Source organism: Ipomoea nil, unplaced genomic scaffold (assembly GCF_001879475.1).
Source record: "Ipomoea nil cultivar Tokyo-kokei standard unplaced genomic scaffold, Asagao_1.1 scaffold1834, whole genome shotgun sequence".
In the NCBI taxonomy this organism is placed as follows: Eukaryota; Viridiplantae; Streptophyta; class Magnoliopsida; order Solanales; family Convolvulaceae; genus Ipomoea; species Ipomoea nil.
The window spans coordinates 3540015-3567078 of NW_017618262.1; the positions used below are offsets into that span (position 1 = coordinate 3540015).

The 27064-nt window shown below is 37.2% G+C and overlaps 3 protein-coding genes across 4 annotated transcripts; 1 reads left to right on the forward strand and 2 right to left on the reverse strand.

Annotated features, from left to right (window-relative positions):
• The first annotated feature begins 788 nt into the window (after positions 1 to 788).
• Positions 789 to 3090, forward strand: LOC109192976 (pentatricopeptide repeat-containing protein At2g28050). The gene is made up of 2 exons (XM_019343707.1): positions 789 to 2673; positions 2734 to 3090. Exon 1 carries the CDS (start codon positions 854 to 856, stop codon positions 2438 to 2440), a length of 1587 nt encoding a protein of 528 aa, XP_019199252.1. The 5' UTR covers positions 789 to 853; the 3' UTR covers positions 2441 to 2673; positions 2734 to 3090.
• Positions 3091 to 3617: 527 nt separating this feature from the next.
• LOC109192975 (P-loop NTPase domain-containing protein LPA1 homolog 1) lies at positions 3618 to 9783 on the reverse strand. The gene is made up of 8 exons (XM_019343706.1): positions 9611 to 9783; positions 9236 to 9425; positions 7308 to 7609; positions 6772 to 6853; positions 5840 to 6259; positions 4999 to 5742; positions 4687 to 4794; positions 3618 to 4242 (listed from the first exon to the last, which is right to left on the reverse strand). Exons 2-8 carry the CDS (start codon positions 9422 to 9424, stop codon positions 3895 to 3897), a joined length of 2193 nt encoding a protein of 730 aa, XP_019199251.1. The 5' UTR covers position 9425; positions 9611 to 9783; the 3' UTR covers positions 3618 to 3894.
• Positions 9784 to 22010: 12227 nt separating this feature from the next.
• LOC109193163 (ruBisCO large subunit-binding protein subunit alpha) lies at positions 22011 to 25861 on the reverse strand. Of its 2 annotated transcripts, XM_019344008.1 has the most exons (9): positions 25668 to 25861; positions 25617 to 25626; positions 25367 to 25565; positions 24562 to 24683; positions 24231 to 24438; positions 23976 to 24121; positions 23573 to 23879; positions 22597 to 23048; positions 22011 to 22478 (listed from the first exon to the last, which is right to left on the reverse strand). In XM_019344008.1, exons 1-9 carry the CDS (start codon positions 25721 to 25723, stop codon positions 22191 to 22193), a joined length of 1788 nt encoding a protein of 595 aa, XP_019199553.1. In that variant the 5' UTR covers positions 25724 to 25861; the 3' UTR covers positions 22011 to 22190. The 2 variants fall into 2 exon arrangements, with proteins under 2 accessions (XP_019199553.1, XP_019199554.1); XM_019344009.1 differs by lacking the exon at positions 25617 to 25626 and having other exon boundaries at positions 25367 to 25559; positions 25661 to 25861.
• Positions 25862 to 27064: the final 1203 nt, after the last annotated feature.

The window sequence follows — 27064 nt, forward strand, 5'->3', positions numbered from 1 at the left end:
AACTAACTACACTAAACACCTAGGGGCAGAGGGACAACATTCCAACCACCCTTTAAGTCTTACTCCAACAATATGGTGGGTTAACTCCCATTGGAGACATACTCATGTGGTCATTGAGAATTGATTGGACGGCTCGTGATTTTCTTTCTCTCACGTTCTTGGATATTTGTGCAATTTGATAAATGTAATGTTGATTATTGATAAATGTTGATTTTATATACTTAAAAATGAATCTTCAGTGCATTAAAAATAAACTTCCAAAACATAAAAATTCAATATACTGAAAATCAACTTTATTTCAGTGGTCAGCGGTATAATCGCAATTTAAAGGTTATGGCTAAATGTGCAATCCTTATACCATGGACTAGGGTTCACAACGCACTGTGGATTCTGGTGCATGTGTATGTGTCTTATGTTGTGAGTTTTTGTGTGTTGTGTTATGAAATTACGTACCTTAAGAATATGAATTTTGTACTTGAAACAAATTAGTAATCGTGTTTTATGTTATGAATTCTTGTGTCTTGTATTGCAAAATTTTGTGTCTATAATAAACTCAAATTATGTACCTAATTCGAATTTAAAAAGTAAATAAATATATAACATGTGTATGTGTCTTGTATTATAAATTTTTGTGTCTTGTATTATGAAATTATATACCTTACGAGTATTAATTAGGTAACTCATTTTCTAGCATTGGACCCCAAATGTGGGCTTTGTTAATCGAGAGGTCCATTAATGGACTACTTCCAAAAGCGTAAATAAGAATTAGGCTATGAGGAAGGCCCAAATAAAGTGAATGAAAACAATGTTCCAACAGAACATCTTCTTCTTCCCCGATCTCCGAGAAATCTGAATGTCACTCCAGAAGCTCCTTCAAAACCTCAACACTGTCAAAAGATGTCGTAATCTCCCAAACTTCTCCATACATCGCAGAGCCAAGATAGGAGACGCCATCATCAACACAGTCTTAAGCGCCCACCATACCACCACCCTTCTCTCCAAGCTCACCCCTAATCTTGTCCACCTTATTATCTCCGACCCGCATCTGGAGACTCCCAAGTGCATTGAATTCGTGGGTTTCCTCATAAAAAACCAATCTTTGGTGTCGTTTGATCTCAATTTCGATGCCCATTTAACTCTTGTCTGCAGGCTAGCGAAAGCCAAAGAGTTTGCGGATGCTGAGGCACTTTTGGGTGCCCTTTCAAGTCTTGAGAACTTCAGGTATACCGTTTTAGCTTCTTTCATTGAGAGCCATGATGTTTCGTTGAGAATAGCCTCCAAAGTGTTTAATTGGTTGCTTAAAGCTTACTCTGATAATCGAGAATTTGGGAAGGCTTTGGAGATATTTGATTATATGAGAAATAATGGTATTGAGATCAATGAGAGGACCTGTACTGTTCATTTGATTGAGCTTATGAAATGTGATCAATGTAGTTTGGGACTAAAATTCTTTTACTGGATGGTCGAGTCGGGTATTGAGGTCTCTGTGTATTCTTTGACAGTGGTGGTGGATGGATTGTGTAAATGTGGGGAAGTAAAGAGGGCTAGAGAGGTGGTGGAGGAGATGGGTAGTAAAGGGATAAAACCAAATATTATTACCTTTAATACACTAGTGGATGCGTGCACTAAGAGATGGGATTTCGAAGAACTGTATAACGTATTGGTGTTGATGCAGTGCGAAGGCGTGGAGTTTATCGACGACACATATAGATTCTTGATTGATGGGTTTTCGAGTAGTGGGAGAATGGAAGATGGCGAGAGAATGATTTGGGAGATGCATGATAAGGGCTTTAAGGTGGATACTTATTTATATAATTTAGTTATAAACGGGTATTGTAGATTGGGTAACGTGGAAAAGGCATTTTCTTTAGTTTCCGTGATGAACGAGAGAAACATTTGTTTAAACACGGATACGTATTGGTGTTTGTTTAGTGGACTTTGTAAGGTCGGCCAGTTTGATGTGGTCAATGAACTTGTAGACATAATGCAGGGTAAGGGATTTGAGTTGGACCAAGTTATGTTAGACACCTTAATTGACCGTTATTTGGAGGAGGGAGTGATCGAGGAAGCAGCTAGTTTGCTAGATTTTATGGAGAAGAAAGGATTTGTTCCCGATTTGTGTGTGTATGAGAAGGTAATTGGTGGGTTGTGTAAGTTGAACCGAAGTGAAGAGGCAAGATCGAAACTAACTACTCTAATCAAAAGGGGTGTCTCCAAAGAGGAGTTAAGTTCTATTCCACTGGCTAACTTAACAAGAAACTTAGCACTTGAAGAGGTGGTTTCCATTAATGAAAGAAAAGATTTCGGCTGTTCTTCTGATCGAAGTGGTATAGTAGGCGATGGACTCCCCGAGGAAGCTCATGTATATAAAGATGAGATACAAATTGAGGGAGTTGATGATGAAAATGTAGGTATAGACATTGTAAATGAAGTTGGCTAGGGGACAGATAAGAGAATGCATAAAACTGGGATGTGCTTTGCAGAATGGTCATGGAACGAAGAATTTAAAAGAAACTGACCAGTTTCTGAACAAAATGGAAATCAACACTCTTGGGCATAGTCAATACTAAATCTTTCAGCTGCCGTATTGAGCTGGAGCTTGATGCTTACAGAAACGTCAGAAAGGTTGGTTGTTTAGAAGCGCTGAGGAAGCCTGATATTCAACAAAACAAAGTTGGGTTTGATATTGAGTCGTTACAATGTTTTGGGATTCATTTTCTGGGCTAAGATAAGAAAATTATTCATATGATAGTGGAGTTGAAGATGGGTAATAGGAATCAAACATTCAAACATGTTTGCCAGGGAGGCAACAGATGTGTTGGTTGCTTGGCTAATCCACACAGGAAGGAATGACTAAAATAGATATGGCAAGGAAAAAACTGAGGGAAGACAACCTAAAGAATGTTTCATAGGAGGAAGCCAGGAGAGGTGCAGATGTTGAAAGAGGCTTTGGACTGGTGGAGAAATTACATTTGATGTACCATTACATCTTCAGTTGTGAGTGAGTGCTGGTGTTATCTTCCAAGGGCATGCCATTGCATATTATGGTCCATTTTAGATAAAGCAATTTCTGATTAATTTAGGCATAAATTTTGTTTAATTTTTCTTTTCCTGTATATATATATTGGATGCAGAGTTGCAAAAATCCCGCCTAGGCACCGATTAATTGGTACCTAGGCGCTAGGCGCTGGTCGGCCGTCTAGCATATCACCATTATCGGTGGTCTAGGCGGTTGGCCAGTTAGGCTACCTAAGCATCGCCTAGGCACCAAACTAGGAGGCCTAGTCGGCCGATTAGCTACTCCATTGTTAAATGGGTTATTTCACTCAAAACGACAATGTTTTGAGCGAAATAATCTTAAATTGTTCAAATACTAGATTTTTTAGGTTGATATTTAATATTTTAGTATTAATTATTAAAGTATTAAATAGTTTATAATTATTAAATTTTTTTTAACAATTTAAAAAAAAAAAAAAATACACTGGTGCCTAAACACCGATTAATCGTTGCCTAGGCGCCCCGAAGAGTGCCTAGCAATTTTTTCTCAACCATGATTGGATGACAGATTAGTTGTTGATAGTTTGATACCGGTGTTGTTAAAAAAATGTGAGTTGAAGTATAAAATACACATCCTAGTGAACGATCAAAATTGAAAATAAATAAGTACACAGTTTTAACAATCGTTTTTGAGATCACTGAGCGTGCACCAATTACAAAGAGTAACACCACTGGATGCACCGCTATCCTAAAAACTAAAAACTAAAAAGAAAGAGGTTATACCCCTTTCACTAGCCGCCAAGAAAAGTAAGGAATAATAGGCAAAAACTAAAGATAAAACATAAAATGAAAAACATATTTAAAAGGAGTAAATGGAAAATACTGAAGGGGAAAAACTCATAAGACCTTTGCAACACTCTCAGACTTTTCCATGCTCTGAGAACGCCTTATGCTTCTGTTATTGCCCAGGAAAGAAGAATAGCAGAGCTGTGATGGTCCCAAACCTGCGTCACCGTCGCTTCTGAAGAACAGACCAAGCTTTTGTTGGTAGATTTCATCAAAGTTGATAGCTTCCTCAGATATCAAGTCCCCTGACACCGGTACAACCTTATTACTCAACTCAAACTTATTCATGGATTCTTCATCATCATCAGAACAGTAACCACTCTGTTGAAAATCCTGCATAGCAAGATCATCATACTCCTCGTCTGATTTCGTAGACTCCTCGTCCACTGACCCTTCCAGCTGAAGGCAAATAAAATAAAATGAGCACCCACAACAACAACAACAGTAATAACACCTCAATTCAGTAAAATCAAAATCTTGAAAACTGCTATCCAAAAAGGGGAAGAATCAAACTGGTCATAGATATATCAAATATAATTGGTGCCACAACCACAGAATGCTTGCTCCATATGTATCATTACATATACAAGTAGAAGGTAATCAAGGTATCCATGGTTCACCACTACATTCTTGTTAGTGGAACTGAGATTGATGCCGGAAACTTGCCAACTCAACAATAAAGAACTCCAAAGCATCTGATATTGATTTAACACATTTAAGGGGTTCTTGGTTTAGCCTAGTGGTAGGCTAAGCCCTCTTAGGTATTTTGCCTAGGTCTGAATCCCATCTTTCCCATCCCAAAAATGGAAAAGAGAATGACCAAATGCATGCATGCATACATACCTCTTCATGATTATGTTTGAAATCCTCCCCAAAGTCCTCATCACTGTCTATATCAGGTAGCTCATCAATCTCTTCATCACTACCATGCACAGATTGTTCCTCTTTGAGCTGTAAGAAGAAAAATACATGCAACAGAGTGAAAAAAAAAAATGAAAAATTCCAAGTTTTGGGGCTGCCTTTTACTTAATAGAAGCACAAAATGGCAAAATGACAGGCAAATGAACCTCAATGACTACATACTAACTAGAGGTTTCAAACTAGATACGCTTGGCACACATTGTACACATGTGTGTGTGTTTAAGTCAAACTGACCTCCTTGGAAGGTCCTTCACAGAACCTTGGTGAACTGCAACAGGATGAATGATACCTACTGCAATTGTCTGTCAGCTCCCCCCTTGATTCATCCACACTACTAGCACGGCTTGTACAACCAGTATCACTCAGCCAATCTCTGATCCCAAAGTAGCCAAACTGCAGATTGACAGTTTCAGCCTTCCGAATTTGCAATGGTCCATATATAGGACCCCTTATCCCATTCTTAAAGGAATGGTCCATAACAGGTTTGCCATTGATATCTAATGAGTATACTGGCCAAGCCTTTGCTACGGATCCATCATTATTGAGAAGAGCCATCAAATGCCTAGAAGAATCATTTCTTTGAAGCATTTGAAACATACCCTTAGAGCTCAAGGAATAAGTAGCACGGTAATTCCGGTATTCCTCATTAATAACAGAAACTGTGTTCGTGGAGGGATCATAAAGCTTCTCTCCTGCCTCATGCCTCCTCTGTAAGCAACTGAATGTTGTGGCATGAATAGCTGCCACACTTCTATCAACATTAGTGTTGTTAACCTTCGGCACCAGATGCTTGTCAGCACGATTGCAGAGATATTCTTGTATTGTCCTGATGTTTCGTATATATTTAACATACTTATTTTTAGCTGGATCTAGTGTCATGTATTTTGCACGGACTGCAAACCGTTCCAAATGCTTTTCTTCATTTGCAATATAAATCATGAAAGGTATTATTGAAGGATGTTTTTTCATTAGTCCCATCTGCAAGGTAAAACAGAGTTTGCAATCAAATCCATAAGAATAGCACACTAGAAGTAAGGAGAACTTTCAGGCATAAGATTAGATGTAAAATTCATACCACGAAATTAAGACTCAAATGAACACCCTCAACAACAACTGATTCTTTACGCTCTTCCCATGTAGTGATTAATCTGTCAAGACTATCAATAACCATCTCACTTTGAGCCTTAAATCCTTCAATTGCCATTTGTTTTGGACTGATCAACTTGAAAGTACTAGCATTCCCCTCCTGAGGATATTTTCCAATTGTCATATGATTAGCAGCAGAATCCTTTTGGGGCACTGGGGTAGAATAACCAGCTAACTTCTTTGCTTTTCTCTTAGCCTTTGCCTCAGCAACTGCTAATGGATCTAAATGCTCCCCAGCATGGTAAGTTGAAGCCCAAAGCAGAGGGTTTTCCTTTTCATCCACAAAGCTCCTCATCATATGCCTAATGGAGTCAGTGGATATAACAGTTGTGATTCCCAACCTGCTGCCCTGTAGAGATTATTCAACAACAGGTTTGATAATATAACTGAAACAAAGAGAGGACAATAAATTGTTTCAAAACTAATATACTGCAATTGAGATCTCAAAGTACAACCCAGAAACCATGCTGCAAGGAAAAACAAAGTGCAGTTTTGCATGTTTATAACTGCAAAATACAGACACCTGGCAAAAGGTTGGGAAATGGACTAACAGATAATTCATTTTCATCAGTTGTAATTAAAACAATATAGATACTTTAAACTCTAGTAATATCTTGGTTGGTTATTTTTAACATGTAAATATGTATAAACAGATCAAATTTTGGTTGGAAAACCATGCACAGCAGACTAAAGGCATCAAGTGGTTTAACAGTCAGCAAAGCATAGCAAGTTATAGTAATATATAATTAATAATAACAATTCAAAATGCCAACCCACCTTCAAAGAAGAGCAATATAATAATAAGAGAAATACAAAAGTGAATAAAATCTAGTTCCTTGAGAATAAATGGTACAATCATACCAGCAATGCAGACAAAGTAGATTTTCCACAGCCACTTGTCCCACAAAGTAGCACAGTTATGGATTCCCTTCTTTCTCGTAACCTGAAGAATGTTGTTGAAAAAAAACTAATAACTACCACTGAAATACCTATAAATGAAGAAAGAATGAATGGAGAAAAAACAGATTCCATATCGCTGGTTCATAATCACAAGTCAATAAATATAGTAATTACCAAAAAGGCCACAACAACAATAAGGAATAATTTTTTAAAAAAACTAAAAAGTGCCACGCCAAGATTGCTGGCAACCAAATCAATATGAGACTGGCACCAACTGTAACTAACCAAAAATCATAATACTGGCCACTCATGGTAATCTAGATGTGTTGTTTTGGTGCATGTAGGATCAACCTGATCTAGCATTAATTTTTCTCATTTATTTGATACACAAAGCTAATGGAACACAAAAGAAACAGAAACTCTTAGATATAGCAACAATCACATGCATGTGTCATAATTATGGAAATTATCTAAATGTGCATGATCAACTAGCTTACCTGCAAGCTATAGTAAGATCAGCCCTCTGATTGAGGCCCACATAATTATATTCAGCCAGAGCATCACATATAACATCTAGAAAAGTGTGTCTTCTAACTACCACAGTCGTGCGCTTTTTATATAACTCAAATGGTATGCTCTTGCTTCTATCATCTTGTTTATCCAAGCTTGCAGCAAAATAATTATAATCCTCTTCCTGAAATGTATTTAGGTTATCCTGCTCTAATGTCTCTGTACACACTGAAACTGAACTTTCGCCAGCACATACATTTCTAATCTTCTCGAACACCCTTCGGCTGATCTGATCAGAAAAATAATTTTCAGTAAAATAGTAAACCAAAAATACAAAATAAATAAATAAGTACTTTATAGAAGGAAGTGAAATTATAGAGCAACAGATAGATAGTATGGTAGAAAAAAAGAAAAAAAGAGATAAATCTAGCCATTCTTATAACAAAGATAGAAACAAAAATAAAGTATAGAGGCTTATTTTTAGATTATATTATATTTATATTCACCATATATGTGAATATCAATTCCATACATGGAGTGGATAAAGTGCCCAATTCCATTTAATTTGCTACATCTATACCTATTTGTTCTGATTAATCATTAATCTCAAATAATTTTCTCCCCTCTATGCCTTATAGTTCTAATTACTAAGCGTTTGATGAAACCCAAACACTGTTCCGCTTCTAACAAAAGAATCAAATCAACATCAATAATCAATAAAGTTAAAATGGATGGGCATCAATATATTAATAAAATCATGAAGGTATCTTTTATTTAGCAGTCCAAAGAAGTAATTGATCGAATAGCAACAACTCTACAGCCACTTGCTGAGATTTCTAGAAAAGAAAAGTAACCCTGTTTTTTTAATGCCCAAACCACAATATGCAATCAATTTATAAAATGGAAATTCAATTGAAAAATTAGAAAGCAGTTAATGTGCAATGTGTAACTTGTTTGAAGATCTTATTCAAATGTGCAAGTAGAGATTAAAAAAAAAAATAAATAAATAATAATACTAATAATAATAATTGAACATTCAATTCAAACAAAATATGAGTCCAGATATGCCATGTTCTGCAATCTTTTTAAAGAGAAGTAGAGAACCACAGCAAATCAGAGGAAAAATAAAAAGATCAAAATATCAAGAGGTAGGCATGTGGATAATATCATCCACAATACTAATGCTTTAAAATGCTAAATTAAATTGTTGACTATGTTAATGTTACAATTCCAGCAAGAAATACATAAAAGTTAACTTTTATCATAAATCCAGGAAAAAGATCACATATAAATTTCTAAAAAAGAAAAAGAAAAAACTTTCATCCATGATGAGATCATTTATTTTACAAATAAATTAGAAACAGAAACAAAAAAAAAAAAAAAAAAAAAAAAAAAAGTGTTTTGTAAAAACTAGATTCACTGTCAACTCTTAGGAGGAAATAACATAAGAATCTGAACTTGACTCTAAAATCACTAATGTAAAGTTGAATAAGCAATAACTAACTTTGCAAAAAACATTCATGGAAAAGAAATTTATACAACTTCAATGAACAGAAGCATTCATGGAAAAGAAATCAACACTGAAGAAATAGTAATGAAGGCAAAGAAGAAATGAACTATTGATCCTACTTCTTGAAGAGAGATAGCATTATTAAAAAGACAACTAACACCAGGAAACCAAGACATCAAAGCCTAATAAGCTCTTTCTATCATGAGTCCTTGTGGAGTTCTCATAACTGATAGAAACTACTACAAGGTGCAGTCATCATTTCACAACCATGAATCGTAAGGCAAAGCACACAAGACCAGCAAGCAAAGGAAAACAGATTAAATTAACACTGCTTATCGCAGAAAAACAATTTTGAGTTTATTTTTCTAGAAACAAAATTATATATATATATATATATATATATACCTTAAACGCGTGTCTGGATTTGCATCCCATGAGCTGCAGAGTACTCTGCAGAACCGAACGAGTATATCGAAAGGCGTCCTTATCTTTCTCTCTAATTTTTTCAATATCAGTCTCTTTGCTTCCCTCCCTCCTCCCCTCCTCTCCGTCTACCACCAGTATGTACAACAGCTTCGTCACCTCCACCGCCATTCTGTATCGCAATTCACAACACAAAAAATCAAAAAATGAAGAACGGAACAAAAAAAAACACACACACACTCAGAAACAAAACGCATGCAAATGCAGAAACCTCGAAATCCAAATCAGAAATTAAAAAAACCACAGGAATCGTGAAAACACATTTATAATGCAGGTGATGAGGAATCGAAATTGAACCTGAGGAACGGTACGTGATTCTTAAGACAGGAATCCGATATGCTAGGGTTTACAAAGAGGAGCGGAGCGACACGAAAGAAACGAAGAGAGGAGAGGTTTGACAGGAGATCGTCATGTCCAGTCTCTGCTTCCACGCATGATCATAGTCGGAGTGCCTCCAGCCAGAGTCTCTCTCTTTCGGCTTTCTCTATATATATAAATAAACCACCAGGACGCGCACTTTCCATATACAACCGCTTCTCTGTCTCCTCGACTCTTAGTAATTGACGGATTTACCCACGGATTTCCTTTTAATATCAATTACATCCCCTACCCTTTTTCATAACTTGACTCAAATAATATATTCTTTGAATTACATAAAAGATACGGAAGTAGTAATATTTTATTCTTTTCTTATTTTAAAAAGAATTATATGAACTTTTCAAAACATACTATATTTACCTCTGGTCTACGTAGCCAAACAAGCATTATTAATTTATTGGCTTTTAATTTTTCATTTCCCTTTTATAAGATAATAATATAATAGGTTACCATTTATCAAAATGGTAAGGAGTCGCTATATTTGGCATGTAAAAATTGTGACATATAAAATTTAAATTTTGTCCTAATTACTTTTAAACTCTAAAATTATTAATGCATGAAATTTTTAGAAAAATATTGTTTTCTTATTTTGAAAATATTTCTATATCATTTTCTAATACAACTAACACAAATTTTCAAAAAGGTTTCAAACCATTTCCAAATTAATCAAAAAAGTTGAAAACACATTTTGGGTTATATATATATATATATATATATATATATATATATATATATATATATATATATATATATATATATAGGGTTGCATTCACATGCAAACACCCTTAAAATACAAACATGTGGACATATACCGTGCACACACCTAAATACGGGTGTGCACACATCCGTGGACGACAATGCACACATCCGTGGACGACAATGCACACATCCAATATAGTATGCATGTGTGAATTCACAATATTTGGGCCGGCGTGCACACGTCCATGAACAACAGTGCACACATGCGGGCAGCACACAAAATCATAAAAACTAATCACAACCTTTGATACCCAAAATCCAACGATCTAGAAATGTCCACACGTTTGTATTTTAAGCCCTGTTTTTACATGAATGTAATTATATATATATATATATATATATATATATATATATATATATATATATATATATATATATATGTATATATGTATGTATGTATGTATACCTAGAATACGGTTCAAATGCGGATGGTGTGCTTAGGTGCGGTTGTGGGGTGAGATGAGAGCCATTGATCTTGTCAAGATCAACGTTCAGGATTAACAAAATTAAAAAAGAAAAAAATGCGGTGGCAATTTGGTATTTTTGCATCTAGGTAAAATTTAAGGTGCGTGGTTTTTGTGCTTAAGGTACATGGTTTTTGTGTTTAAGATGCATTGTTGAAACTTAAGTGAGTCGGTCTAAAGTTTTAGGTGCTGGTTTTTCTTCTTAAAGTGCGTAGTTTATGTGCTTAAGGTGCGTCAGTTGTTGAAACTTAAGGTGCGTCAGCCTAAAGCTTTAGGTGCATGGTTTTCCTTCTTAAGGTGCGTCGGTCTAAAGCTTTTAGTGCATGATTTTCCTTCTTAAGGTGCATGGTTTGTGTGCATAAGGTGCATCAGTTGTTGAAACTTAAGGTGCGTCTGCCTAAAGCTTTAGGTGCGTGGTTTTCCTTCTTAAGGTGTGTTAACCTAAAGCTTTAGTTGCGTGATTTTCCTTCTTAAGGTGCATTGTTTTCCTTCTTAAGGTGCTTTGTTTTCATCTTAAGGTGAGTTGTTTTTCTTCTTAAGGTGCGTTGTTTTTTTTAAGGTGCACTATTTTTACAATTTTTTTTTTCATTCAACAGTACAGTGAATTTTTTCAGTTTTGGTTCCCAAGCTCAAAACGATCTAATTCAAAAGAATATATATATATATATATATATATATATATATATATATATATATATATATATATATATATATATATATATATATATATATTCCGGCGAATTTTCCGGCAAAAAAAAAAAGTGACTGGCGAAATTTTCGACAAAAGAAGTGACCGGCGAAATTTTCGACAAATCTGGGCGGTTGCTGGTCACATTTTTTTTGGTCGAAAAATTCGCCGGAAGGTGGCCTGAACCCTAATGACCTATGATAGCAGGTCATTAACTTGCTTTTGGTCTTCATTGCACCTAAATGAATTGTTGATGGGTGTAATTGCACCTTTAAAAAGTTTAGGGGCCTAATTGACTTTTAAGCTAAAGTTCGATGGCCTATTTGACCTTTTCCCTAAAAAATTTTATCTAAACCCAAAATGGTCCTTCGACTTTTAAATTTTAAGTCAAAATGGTCATCTGTTAGCTTTGGCGTTAAGTTAAGTTGGTGTTTATCTAAACCCAAAGTGGTCCTCCGACTTTTGAATTTTAAGTCAAAATGGTCCTCCGTTAGCTTTGGCGTTAAGTTAAGTTGATGTTAAAATGAAGGGTAAAACTAGATATTTAGGTGTTGAACTCCAATTCAAAGCAATATGCGATTCCTTTTAGCAATTCGCGCACATATTTCTTCAAATTAAGTTTTTGCTCTCCTAATTAAATCTACAATTAAAATGTGGGATAATCAACTAGAATGCCAGAAATCTTTGCATTAGAAAGTTTGTGGATGAAGTTAAAAGATGAACTTTTTTGGAGCATTTAATTGGTTGGAAGGCATTTTGTAAGTTATTGAAGGTGGAGAACAAATATAGAAAAGATGAAGGATATACATACAGACGCGTAGAGGAGGAATAGAATATATAATATAGTAATTACACAAGCAGCACGGCACGAAGTTGCGTTCAATTAGGTTTGTTCATTCATATATCTTTCATTGACTCATTCATTCCCAATCTTAGCCTCATTAAGTTCATATGCTTTTAGTTTGGTTTGCCATTTTCTTTAAATGATTTACAACTTCTGGTAAAAGTCATGGCAATCAAGACATTAACTTTTTTAGTGATGTTTAGTAAGTTACGTTGAGTCAACTCAATCCAAACCCACATGGATTGAGACTAATGTGGGTCATATTATGTTAGTCCAAATTAAAATGTGAGTTGTGCTGGTTCAATTCACATTACATAAAAAATGACCCAACGCATTTTCATATACAAGATTGTGTCGTACCAACTTAGACATAATAACCGTGAGTTGTACTTGGGTTGACCCATGTGGGCTAGGTCATGGGATCAACGAATAAAAGAGATAAAACTACATTAAAAAAAGATCTTTATATAACAAATTTGATCAAGAGATATTGACAAGAATCAAAATCCAGAAAGCTTTGTATTTTATGTATACAACTGAACATGCCTAACGTTGGGCAAAATTAAAGTCCGGCATGACTAGTACGCTGAAAATTCAGAAATACGTAAATAGAGGCACAAAGGTTAGGCCGAAGTTGGCGATCGGCAATCCATATGCTATTAATATCATGGCGGCGAACGACCATGCAATGCAATGGGTAATTTAATTGTCTTAATTAAGCTCTTCAGCCAAGGAACTTGTAGTTCTAGTGGCACCAAATTACTCTCCTATATAAAGGTGATTATGGGTTTGTGCCTTAATGGAAACGATATTGACTCTGTATACTTCAGTAAATTGAGAAAGTAGTGATGAACAGATATTGCATTATAACAGAGTCAATCGTACTAAAAAAAAAAAAAAAATAAGCTCTTCATCTTGCACAAACTTAAGCAAAGTAGTAAAGGGAAGAAGTGTATGGCTTACCAAACACATAATATAGATATATATAATATAAATGTATAATTTATTTATCTATTTAAATTGTTAGTTGAGACGAAACCCATCCTTCTATTATATACATAATAAAATTCAAACCGCACATCATTCTATTACATACATAATAAAATTCAATCGTTATTGATTCAGATTGTGCCACAACTAATAAGAAGATCTAGACAAAAATTAAACGCATGATCTTCAAGTACAAAAATCATACTCCCTAATTTTTAGAAAAAGTTTGAAATCATATTCACACACTACTTTAGGCCAACCGATCAAGTTCATGCACTTGGAATGTTACATGAAAGTTGGGCATGCATTTGCAAAGAAAATTCAACCATTTAAAAATAGAAAACAAGTAAACTCACATTTAAATTACTTTTTTTTTTTTTAAATCCTTAACATTCAAGATGTAAAAGAGACAGAAGCTAATTTAAGTTTGAAATTTCGCCTAACAATCGATGAACTCCATTAAAACTAACGGCACATATAAATCAAATGAAAAGAGTTCGAATAATCTTCAATAACGTCTCATATTTGCATATTATAACTGGGTACATTCTTTGGGTACAATTCATGCTGAACCTGAACTAGTTTCACAGTAACAAAAATATAAGATGTATATATATTTTTTAAAAAGAAAAAAAAAATTGATGTGAGTATGTGACTATTAAAGTACCAGATACCAAAATCGCAAAAAGTCGTAATATAAAATGAATAATAAATAACTTAAAAAAAGAAGTCCATTAATGAGATTCCGCGATAAGTGATTGCCACTTGCCCTAAACTTCTGCTCATTTCCAGCAAGCCTTTAATTAACTTATGGAAAACCCCCATGGCCCCATTTATTAAACTGTTTTGGAATGTCAAAAATAGGCATTTGCTCAACGGTTAAGAACTGAAATTATGTGTTTGTGAATAGATTCTTTTTTGGCATCTGATACCCATTCTCCCGAGTTAAAATCACCAACCAATAAGCCGTCCATTAATTCTTTTGATCAAATATTAAAAAGAATATTATATTCTTTATATTACCTCGTTTTCACACATAACTCATAAATGCATCATTCTTAAGTATGTAATTATTATGTTATTATATCGTATTGTAATGTAATAAATGTGTGGTGCTAGAATAGTCAGCTAGGGAGAGTCTATTAGTTAGGAGAGGTACACATGTAACAACTCTCCTTTAGTATTCTATCTCTATTTCTGTAACCGAATTATTGAATCAATCTTTCTCATCTGGTATCAGCTAAGCCATATATTGATCCTCCTTTTTTTTCTCTCTCCCTATCGTAAAACGCCAACCATGTCAACCAATTCCTCTGAGAGAACCGTCACCGCTGGTGCACCACCATCGGCGACCAACCCAAACCTAGCTACTGCCCACCACTTCGTCTCCATTAAACTTACCTCTTGGAATTTCTTGTTCTGGCGCACACAGCTTGTTCCCTTCCTACGGGGACAAGGCTTGATCGGATATGTGGATGGAGAAACACTATGCCCGCCACCTACGATCGGCAGTGCTCCGGTCGATGACTCGGCATCCGGCGCCACTGCTGCCGTCCCTATGGTCAATCCGGCCTACATGGCCTGGACGCAGCAAGACCAGTCCATCCTCTCCCTCCTGATTTCATCTCTATCGGAGGAGGTGATGTACTTGGCGGTTGGCCGACATACCTCGCGGGAAGTATGGCAATCCATCACCCCGCTCTTGGATTCTCCACGTGTGCGAGTTGCCTAAACTTGCTCGGCCAGTTTCAATCGTTGAGGCAAGGCAACAGTTCGCCGGCTGAATACTTAAACCGGGCATAGCTTCTGGTGGAGGACCTAGTCCTCGTAGGCCGGCCAGTTTCTCTAGACGAACAAAACTTGTTCGTGTTCCGGGGGCTTCGCCCGGAGTTCAGGGCCATGGCTGCCTCCTTGACAGTATCAGGTAATCCGATATCTATACTGCAGCTGTCTGATTTTCTACAGGCGCAAGAATTTATTCTTGCTGATGATCTGCCTTCGACGTCCACTAGTTCATCGCCGGGCTCCCATGCTGCCTTCTACACTGGTCGGGGTCGCAACCAGAACAGCGACAGTAATTCCCGCGGTGGTCACGGCGCAGGGCGTGGCCGCAGAGGACGCGGCTGTGGTGGCCGGAATGGTTGCGGCAACCCACCGCGATGTCAGATATGCCGCTACGTTGGCTGTCTACTGCTTCAAGCCGTACAACACCCATCCACCGGCGTAGGCGAACTTCACCGTCCCCGGAGATGAGTCGACATCCACCGCCGCCGCCAGCTGGTTCTCGGATACGGGTGCATCCGCCTATGCGACACCAGACGCATCGATGATGTCTCAATTAGATGAATACACCGGCGGCGACGTCCTGCGAGTCGGTAATGGCGTAGGTTTGTTATTTCACGCGTTGGTTCTGCATTTGTCCCTTCCGTGTCAAAACCCCTTAAATTATCTAATATATTGCATGTGCCCGATTTATCTGTACCTTTACTTTCAGTTCAACGGTTTACTGATGAAAACAACGTGTTTTTTGAATTTCACAAAGATTGTTTTTTTTTTTTTTTTTTTTTTGTGAAGGATTCAATAACCAGAACAATTCTGCTTAAGGGACCCACTTCTGGCGGTCTATACACACTTCCGCTGTCTCGGTCACGTTTCGCATTTTTAAGTTCCAGGACCACTCTGGTGATGTGGCATCGCAGACTAGGACACCCTCACAGTCGTGTCTTGAATAAAGTTCTGCAAAATTGTCCGGTTGAAAATAAATCCAAACTAGTGGGCACATGCACTTCGTGTCATCTTGGCAAGTCTTCAAGATTTCCATTAGATAGGGTCTATTCCACTAGTGAAAATGTATTAGACTTGTTATATACGAACGTTTGGGGCCCATCCCCCATACTTTCTGCTAGTGGTCTTCGCTATTTCTTTTTATTTGTAGACGATTACTCGCGATTTACCTGGTTTTATCCCTTACGGGTAAAATAAGACGTATACAAATGTTTTGAGTCGTTTCGTGTCATGGTAGAACGACAATTCACGCGTTCTATCAAATTCATACAATCCGATCTAAGTGGTGAATACTGCAAATTACATAACATTTTTCAATCCCTAGGCATAAACCATAGACAATCATGTGCATACACGCACGAACAAAATGGTAGAGTGGAGCGCTGGAATAGGCACATTGTCGAAACCGGATTGGCTCTACTCGCTGAAAGCTCAGTACCACTACAATACTGTGACTTTGCCTTTGAAACAGCCACCACCTTAATAAATTATCTGCCCTCTTCGGTGTTACAGTTTCAAAGTTCATATTCACGTATCCACAAAGTTTCACCTCCATACACGTTTCTTAGGGTATTCCGGTGCCGGTGCTATCCCTATTTACGGCCTTATAACCGCCACAAGATAGAATATCGCTCTGCCTCATGTGTTTTCCTAGGTTACTCTCCATCCTATAGGGGATACAAATGCATGGACTTAACAAATGGAAAAATCTATATCTGCCGTCATGTCTGATTTGACGAGACTGTTTTCCCTTTTTCAGAATCAGTTATACAGGACAAAACACAACAGACAGCGCACTTAACACCATGGGCAATCGGGCCCTTAGTGCCACAGAACCCGCAGCCACCTGTTGCGTCTGCACTGCCCACTGAGCCGGAGCCCGCGCCCTTGGCCCAAGATCCCTCTTCGTTGGCTATACAAGCACCTACTACCACGACAACTACACGCTCCACTTGAGCTCCAACACAGGATCGTGGGTATATTATGCGACTATGGCACATGACACGGGATACAAATGAGCAATTCCATGCTCTAAATACCACTGCTGATCCAACTTGCTACTCACAGGCTGTAGGTCATCCTCATTGGCGTGACGCCATGGACCCGGAGTTTAATGCCCTTCTACACAATAGCACTTGGCGGCTAGTACCGGCAGAACCACACATGAATATCATCGGGTGCAAATGGGTTTTTAGAACCAAGCGCACCACGGATGGCTCGGTAAAGCACTATAAGGCGCCCCTTGTCGCCAAAGGGTTCAATCAGGTAGCGGGTGAAGACTTCTTTGACACGTTCAGTCCTATGGTCAAACCGACCACGGTCCGGCTACTGTTTGCTCTAGCCGTGTCGAACAACTGGATCTTACGCCAACTTGACGTACACAATGCTTTTCTAAATGGCCACCTGGCAGAAACAGTATACATGAAACAACCTCCAGGGTACGAAGATCCGTTGCACCCTAATTATGTCTGCCACCTTCAGCGGTTCCTTTACAGTATGAAGCAAGCTCCTCGAGCTTGGTTCAAACGGCTCCATGATTTTCTAATCTCTACAGGTTTTTCCTCTTCGAAGACAGATGTGTCACTTTTTTACTACACTGCAGGTGAAACCCGGGTTTTCCTGCTCGTTTATGTCGATGACATAATCATGATGGGTAATGACACTGCTCTTCTATACACTCTCCTCAATCAGTTATCCATGACATTCAAGATTCGAGACCTTGGGACTCCAAGTTTTTTTTTTCTGGGCATTGAAACACTGAAGGTGGACGGTGGACTGCTCCTTTCTCAGCGTCGCTATATGGGGGATATTCTTACTCACGCCGGTATGATGGACTGTAAGGCTTTAGCTACCCCAACTGCTGTCTCTCAAGCAATTTCACCGACCACGCAACTGTTTGAAAACCCGACTCAGTATCGCCGAATCGTGGGGGCTCTGCAGTACCTGACTATCACTCGCCCAGATCTGTCATATGCGCGGTCAATCGACTTTGTCAGTTCATGCATTCACATACCGAGGAGCATTGGGGCCTACTAAAACGTGTTCTTCGGTATATCAAAGGCACCCTCGACTATGGTTTGCGTCTATCACCATCTTCATCCTCGGCGTTACATGCCTTTTCAGATTCAGACTGGGCTGGGTGTCCGATTGACAGGAAAAGTACAAGTGGATATGTTGTGTTTTTGGGCTGTAATCTCATCTCCTGGCTCTCTCGAAAACAACGCACAGTTGCTCGCTCCTCCACCGAAGTCGAGTACAAAGCTCTTGCTGATGTTTCAGCGGAGGTCACTTGGGTTGTTTCGCTCCTCTGGGAACTTGGGTTACACTCTGGCCAGCCATCTACTCTATGGTGTGACAACTTGGGAGCCACCTATCTCTGCGCCAATCCAGTCTTTCATGCCCAGACGAAACATGTTGAGATTGACTACCACTTCGTTCGGGACAAGGTGGCCTCCGGTGACTTCATTGTTAGTTTTGTGTCCACTAAAGATCAGCTTGTGGATATCTTTACTAAACCGCTCCCCGGTCCGCACTTTCAGACTCTACGTGACAAGCTCAATGTCGTCTCGCACCCACCTTGAGCTTGAGGGGGTGTGTTAAGTATGTAATTATTATGTTATTATTTCCTATTGTAATTAAGTAATAAATGTGTGGTGCTAGAATAGTCAGCTAGGGAGAGTCTATTAGTTAGGAGAGTTTCACGTGTAACAACTCTCCTTTAGTATTCTATCTCTATCTCTGTAACCGAATTATTGAATCAATCTTTCTCATCATCATCAATCTTTGTATATTCACTAACTATTCGTAAATTAATTGACCCGTTATAAAGTAATCAGATAAAGAAAATATTATACTTTTGGTTTATGAGTTATAGACTTTGTAATATATATAGTGAATTTAGTCTCTGTATTATGACTTATATGAGTGTCACCACTTTTATAAGTTTTTAAATTATCAAGGAAGTGATGTTTTTTGTCCTCCCAAGATAATTTTTGATATGTTTTTGAAATATAACATGGATATTCCAACATAGTCAATAGTAGAACTAAAAACGCCACATTAAGACTCTGTTTGGAAGGGTTTATTTAGGAGCTTATAGCTCATTTTAAACTACTAATAAGTTATAAATAACTCAAAAACAAGAAGTACGTAGTGAGACATATAATAAAGCAACTGGATTCACTTATCATAACGGACCAAAAGTGCAATTATTCCTAGGATAAAATTACATTAAATAACGCAATATTTATTGCAAACGATTCTATATATACCAGCACTCCAGCAGTATGACTCCAAAACGTATAGCTGCAATCTTGCAAGCTATAAAAATATATATTGCATTATTCTTAGCTTATTGCGTCCATTAATAATTCTTTGTTTTTTTTTTTTTTTTAAATTTTAAGTTAGAGGTGTCTAAAACAACGTAACTTCAAATTAAAATGCTTGTGTTGTTTAAGATGATGATGATGATCTATAAAAAGGCATGTGAGACCTAGGAATGAAGTTGATCGCTTTCGCCGTTCACACACATTATTTTAGTGTTCGTTGAAAAATTGAGAATTTAGACCATATATAAACATATTGAGGGTGTTTGGTAAATAGCAGTTTCAATTGAGTAAATAGATTTGACTAGTTGATAACATTAGTTGATTGCAGAAAAATATTTAATAAATTAGTTGTTAGTTGATAGTTGATTACATGTAAAATAATTTTTTCAAAAAGTTGATTGAGTTTTTTAAAGTTTTGAACAATAAACTGTTACAAAAAACTAATTAATCGAATCAAACATTTATATTGCCTATTTAACTAAGTCAAACAGTTAGTAGTAGTCAAATAAATCAAAATTGACCAATAATGGAAGATGAGATCCCTAGAATGGACCATGCATATATGCATGCTTTAATGCACCAAGGAGAATCTAATGAAAGACTATGACGGCTGTCCTGTATTTTAGTTTGCATCAAACCAGCTGCTACCTATAATGAGATGCATGGAACATTTATGCCTCCTCAATTATAAATGGTGGGCGTAATTTCTATTAAAAAGTTTTAAATTTTTTTTTTTTCCCATAAATTGATATTTTAAGTGATCATTATGAGCGTTTTCAAAAAAAAAAAAAAGAAGTGATCATTATGAGCTATAATTTTGAGTAAGGTTCATTTTTGTGAATAATAAATTTATTCTCAAAGTGTATCCATTGAATTGGGAAAAAATAAAGTTTAGGAAGCTTTTAAGTAGTTTTTATCTTGTATTTTCTTTTTACCACGAGGTGATCCGGATATTTCTCTGTCCATTGTTTTTATCCTGCATTATTAGAAAAGGATGGGTGCAACTTTCAAGTATGTTTCATTTTCGTCCGTATAGTATAAAATATTCGTATTCTTGTCAATGCGGCTGCAACCTTCATGCATGTAGAAATATAGGACAGAACAGACTAATAAAGGTTGCAGGTTGGTAATATAGAATATTGTTTGTGCATAGGAGATGGGAAAGTAACACGCGTAGATCGAGCATGATAATGAGGCTTTCTTTCTTTTTTTTTTTTTTTTTCAACGAGAAAGTTCGAAGTCACTATTTGATGGTGCACTCTAAATGAAAATCGCCTTGAAATTCTAGTTAATAAAAAACTATAAAGAAATAAATCAGTTTAAATTGTTTATTGTTGGCCAGCTCAAATCAAGAAATTAAAGTTACTCCCTAATTAATAAAACTTTCACGTATAAGGAATCGAATTTAAAATCTTATTATCAAACTAACTTAGTTGGCGTCGAGGCATATACGAATATATAGAGGTGGGAAGCTAAGGGTCAAGGGACAGTGGCATCTAGCAAATTGATGGGGCAACATATATGTGAATAAATTAAACTAAGGATTCCGCTGAAAATTTATGACAACAAAAGAGTGCGGCTTTAATTATTTCCCACTTTGAAGCACAGTATCACTTTAGCTTTTCACATTATTATTATTATTTGGTTATTCCATCCAGGGGGCTAACATCTGTGCGGCCATTTTTATTTTCATCAATACACCCTTCATTCACATACCAAATAATGTGTGCCACCAAAAAATATATATCACAATTATATTAGTAATATACCAAATTAAATGATGATATATATAATTGCGATATATAATTGGCATGTAGTGACTTCTCCTATGTGGGAGGTCATGAGATCGAACCTCAGTGGAGGTGTTTGATTCTTTGTGTTTCATTAGGTTGAGAAAGTATGTTTGAACAGATCTACAATGTAGTAAAGTCAATAGCATTCAAAAAAAAAAAATGACGAGCTGAGTAATTTGAATGGAAAATGTTTGATAAGTTGCAATTCAATATGACTAGACATACATGTGCAACACATTACATGCATGGTGTTGAGCATAATGTAAAGTTTTATTAGATGATAATAGTTAATAAATATGTAGTGTTACCTATCAGTATCTTTTAATTTAACATAAGAACATACAAAACGTCTTAAGTTCAAACCATAAAATTTAATACCTGAATTGTCTGTTAAGTGTTGAGTGATAATGCAACGATAAACATGTTACACGATCCCACTGGGTAGGCTTAACTTAGGAACCATCTAGGTTACTGGATTTGGGCTCTGCAAATGGTAATTTGGGCCAAGCATCTGTTTATTGGACTAAACCAAAAAATTCTGTGGCCTAATTGAACAAAGTGGGCTGAACCCATTTATTCCTCACCTCTTCTGCTATATACAGGGAAAAGGACAAATTGAAGAAGCACAAAATAAATATAAAACAAATATTGTAATTAGAACATAGGAGTGGCAACCAGAGGAATCTTTTCATTCATTTCTTATTTGGCTTACAATGAACCAACCAAGAAATAAGAGCTGACCAAAAAGTTATTTTTTGCTCTTTGTTATATTACTCAAGTCTCATTTCCCTACAATGGTGAAGCTTAACTACTCCAAAAGTTCATACTACATGCTCTGAATCTATTGATCACACGGTAAGACCTTGAGGAGCAGCAGGGGCAGGTGTCTTAGGCTTTGGTTTCTCGACGACAATGGCTTGTGTGGTGAGGACCATTCCTGCAACTGAAGCAGAATTCTGCAGAGCACATCTTGTCACCTTGGCTGGATCGATGACTCCAGCTTCCACGAGGTTCTCATAGCTATCGGTCATTGCATTGTATCCGACCTCCCAATCACGGTCTCTCACCTTTTCAACAACAACCTCCCCTTCAACCCCAGCATTTTGGGCTATCAGGGATGCTGGTGCAACTAATGCCTGTAAGCACAAGACAGCACACAGAAAAAAAATCGTTAGGAAAGTTGTTCACTTTCTCTATACACTTCCAAGAATTGGCTATTAAAAGCAAAGAAAATAGAAGTCTGGCATTCTTTACCTTTTGCACGATATCAGCTCCTAATTTCTCATCTGCGTCTTCAAGTGTGTCCTTGATTGCAGGAACATAAGTCGACAGATGAACGAATGCAGCCCCACCACCAGGTACAATTCCCTCCTCAATGGCAGCAAAAGTTGCATTCTTTGCATCCTCGATGCGCAGTTTGCGGTCCTCAAGTTCAGCCTCTGTTGCAGCTCCAACCTTAATCACAGCAACACCACCTGACAATTTGGCAATTCTCTCGGCAAGTTTCTCAGAATCATAGATTGAATCAGTTTCAAATAACTCCTTTTTAAGCTGAGCAATCCTTGACTGTATCTCATCCTTCGATGCAGCATCAGCAATAATGGTTGTTGAGTCCTTGGTAATTGTCACCTTTCTGGCAATACCTAGTGCTTCAACTTGGGTATTCTCAACAAGAAGTCCCAAATCACTAGCCTGGTACTCAGCTCCTGAAATAAACAAACAGAATGAACTTGACAAAGTCAACAAAGAGAACTTCCACAATCAAGTATATAAGAGGAATGGTCAATGAATAATTTGTTTATACAACTTGTATCCGAAAGGAAACCAGATTAATTCACTCCTCTTCATTGCGGCACCCCAAGCAGTTGATTGTGGCATAGTCCTTTCAAAGCCTTATGAGCTATGATGCTAGGGACAGCTATTCAACAAGTGCCAGGAACATGATTAAAGGGGACATGTTTTATACTCCCCAACCCTCACATAGTTTCGAACCATTTTCTTTTAAGGTTTTTCTTAATTCCCAATTTATCTTGATTCTTAGAATGTATGGCAAAAGTAGTGGAAAGCCTTGTATCTATATTGGAGAAGCAAAAAAGAGCTATGAATCCAAATGCCAAGTCCACTATATAGTCATGGCAATAGGTATACTGCATTCCAATACTCCCCAGCACAATTGGATAGTAATAGAGGGCTAAATAAATAGCATAGTTCCACCAGTAAAGTCAAGTACCTGTTACAATGGCAATATCTTGAAGAAGTGCCTTTCTCCTTTCACCAAAACCAGGTGCTTTGATGGCAGCAACATTCAGAATACCTCTCAATTTGTTGACAACAAGAGTAGCCAAAGCTTCTCCGGTAACATCTTCAGCAATAATGAGCAAAGGAGCTCGTAGCTGTGTAGTTTTCTCCAACAAGGGGATAATGTCCTTGATTGCTGAAATCTTCTGATCTGTAACTAAAACTCTAGCATTTTCAAATTCAACAATCAATTTCTCGGGATTGGTGACAAATTGAGGGGATATATATCCTCTGTCAATCTGCAAGCAATAAGTAAAAATAAATGGTTATGACCATTTATAGGAGAAAAGCAAGAGAACACCATGTAAAAGAAATTGATGTCACAAATTAGATACCTCCATTCCCTCTTCTACATGAACTGTTGTTTCAAAGGAGGAAGATGATTCAATGGATAGCACACCATCAGGACCAACTTTGTCAATTGCATCAGCAATCATGGTGCCAATGGTTTCATCATTTCCAGCAGAGATTGAAGCAATTGCTGGTGGGAGAAGAGCATAAATAACATTGCCAAAGTGGTAAACCGTGTAGGTCAATAGAAAGCTAGTCTTCATTATGAACTAAAACATAATAATTCTATTATTCCGTACCTTTAATATCATCACGACCTTTAACAGGCCTAGCTTTCTTTTCAAGCTCTTCCACCAAAGCATGTACAGTCTTGTCAATACCCTTCTTTATGGACACTGGATTCGCACCAGATGTAACACTCAACAAACCTAGTTTAATTATTTCACGAGCAAGAACTGATGCAGTTGTCGTCCCATCACCAGCAGAATCATTGGTTTTGCTTGCAACCTTCATCAAAATCTCCATATATCAGACATTATAGAAAATAAAATAAAACACAAATGGCAAGCTGTTCTAATTACACATTTGATGAATGATCTAAAGAGAAAGTAGGATAGCAAAAGAATCAACCTCCCTAATGAGGGCAGCACCAGCATTTTCCATAGCATCAGCAAGTTCAATAGCACGAGCAATTGTTACTCCATCATTAACCACTTTTGGGGTTCCATATTCATCCAACACAACATTCCTCCCTATAGAAGAATTATATAAAGTCTTACAAGTTTGAATCATTTTGATACATTTATAGTTATCAAAACTCATAGGACAAATTATGCCATGCTGGTTTAAGGAAACAAAATATTCAAATTCAAATGAATGATGCTCAACTTAACTACGACACAATACTGACACCACTGAGCTTAACAGTTCAGGATGTTATAGCAGAGCTGCTGCGTATTTCCACATCTTGAGCTTTTGGAGTTTCAAGCTTCTACTAGCTTTGCATAGAATCAGTGGCAAAATTACCATGAATTGATGCAAGTAGCTAGCACAGTCATCCTAAGATAACCCAAACATAAAACTAAACATACCTGCCCGCATGGGCAGCTTAGGAGTTGGTCAAAGGGGTGAAGTTTGAGAACAATGACCCGGGATTGAGTCTCACAACCTCTCAAAGTGAGGGGCTCCTTGTGCACAGTAAGCAAAACGTCTAGCCTCTGTGTTCAGCTAGCAGAGTTACCATGATTTAAATCCTCTCATATGCTCTGTTTGGCCGGGGTTAGGGATTCAACCTTTTGGGAACAATAAAACTAAACATACGTAAAACTCAAAAATCTATTTCTTAGTATCACCAGTTCTACACAATAAACACTGACAGATATGCAAGGTCCGAAGAAGAGCATTAAAGAGACAAATTAAAGCAATGTGCAATTACCCCTGGGGCCAAGCGTGAGGCCGACGGCATCGGCGAGCTTATCAATGCCGGCCTGAAGGGCAGTCCTGGATTTCTGATCAAATGCTATTTCCTTAGCATTCGCCTTCACCACAAACCGGCTCTTGGAGCTCGATGTCTTGCCGTTGTAATTCCTCCCGTTCAACTGGTAAGCCCTCCTATTCCTCAACCCGCCCTGCGTGCATCAACCAGCAAACATATACGCACAAAATATATGCAATTACTTTTGAAATGAAGAAGAACAGAATCAATAAAAGGGCAAAAATGAGCGAATACCTGTTTGGAAGAAGAAGAAGAAGAGAGGATTGAGGCAGTTGAGAAAGCATTTGCAGATGCCATTTCAAAGGAGAATGCTGTTGTGGATAACAGAAATAGTGAGGGGTTTTGCAGAGTGTTATCTAGGGTATGCTGTTCTTATATGTAGTGATAATTTCGAGAAGGTTCTTCTCTGCTCTGAGGGGCTATTTCGGCTCATCTACTCATCTACTACTACATTTATATACACTACTCTTGCCTTCTTTTGGTTGTTGGAGTAAATTTGGAATTGGTACTAAAAAACATTAGTTTTATTTGGAGTCCTATAAATAATTTAATATAGATCATATGTGGGTTACTCTCTCGTGCGGTCATGCGGATATAATAGCGAGACAATTTTATAATTTCATCGACAATATATATTTGAGTAGTGCACTAAGTGTTGGTGAACGGTGCACCTATGAGTACTTTGTGGTGCGTTACTTGATGCTTTGTGGTGCACTATCAAGTGGCTGAAAATCAATCAAAAGAGAAAAAACGTGGTGGCATTTTTATAATTTTGTGCACCATGTATATTTTGGTGGTGCACTAAGTGCTAGTGTGTGGTGCCTTTGTAAGTGCTCTATGGTGCAGTTATTGGTGAACTGTGGTGCACCACCAAAAAGGAAAAAAGAAAACGCGGTGGGTTTAATAGACCCATTGAGTAGTGCAATACTAAGTGTACCACAGATCATTTATAAAAGCGCACCACATACTAGCACTTGTTAGTGCATAATAAAATTATACTTGGTATATTTCAGTGGTGTACTAAGGGGATGTTTGGTTCATGGAAAATGTTGTTTTCTAGTGTTTGGTTCATGAAATTCATTTTCCATTTGAGGAAAAAAAAAATTCTTGGTTGGACCAAGGATTTTGTTTTCCATGGAAGATGGGAAGAAAAAGTGAATAGATTGCCTATTTTACCCTTACTTTCTTTTTAAATTATATTACTTTTATTAATTTGTAGGGGCATATAGGTCTTTATACTCATTATTCCTTACAATTCCAAATCTAACCAAACAATCGAATTAGTACTCCCAGTAATTCTTTTTCCACCAACCAAACAATGAAATCCATCTTCCTAGTAATTGTTTTTCCATGAAATTCCAATTTCACTTCCCTTAAAATATTTTCCGCGAACCAAACGAGCCCTAAGTGATAGTGTGTAGTGCACTTATGGTTGTGTAGTACACTTATGAGTGATTTATAGTGCAACACCTAAAAGAAAAAAACACAAAGAGTTCAATAGACCTATTGAGTAATACAATACTAAGTACAACCTAGTATCACTCAAAAATACACCACACACTAACACGTAATGCATCGTCAAAATATACTTATTACAGAAAATTACGAAATTAACACCCCGGATATATATAATCAAAA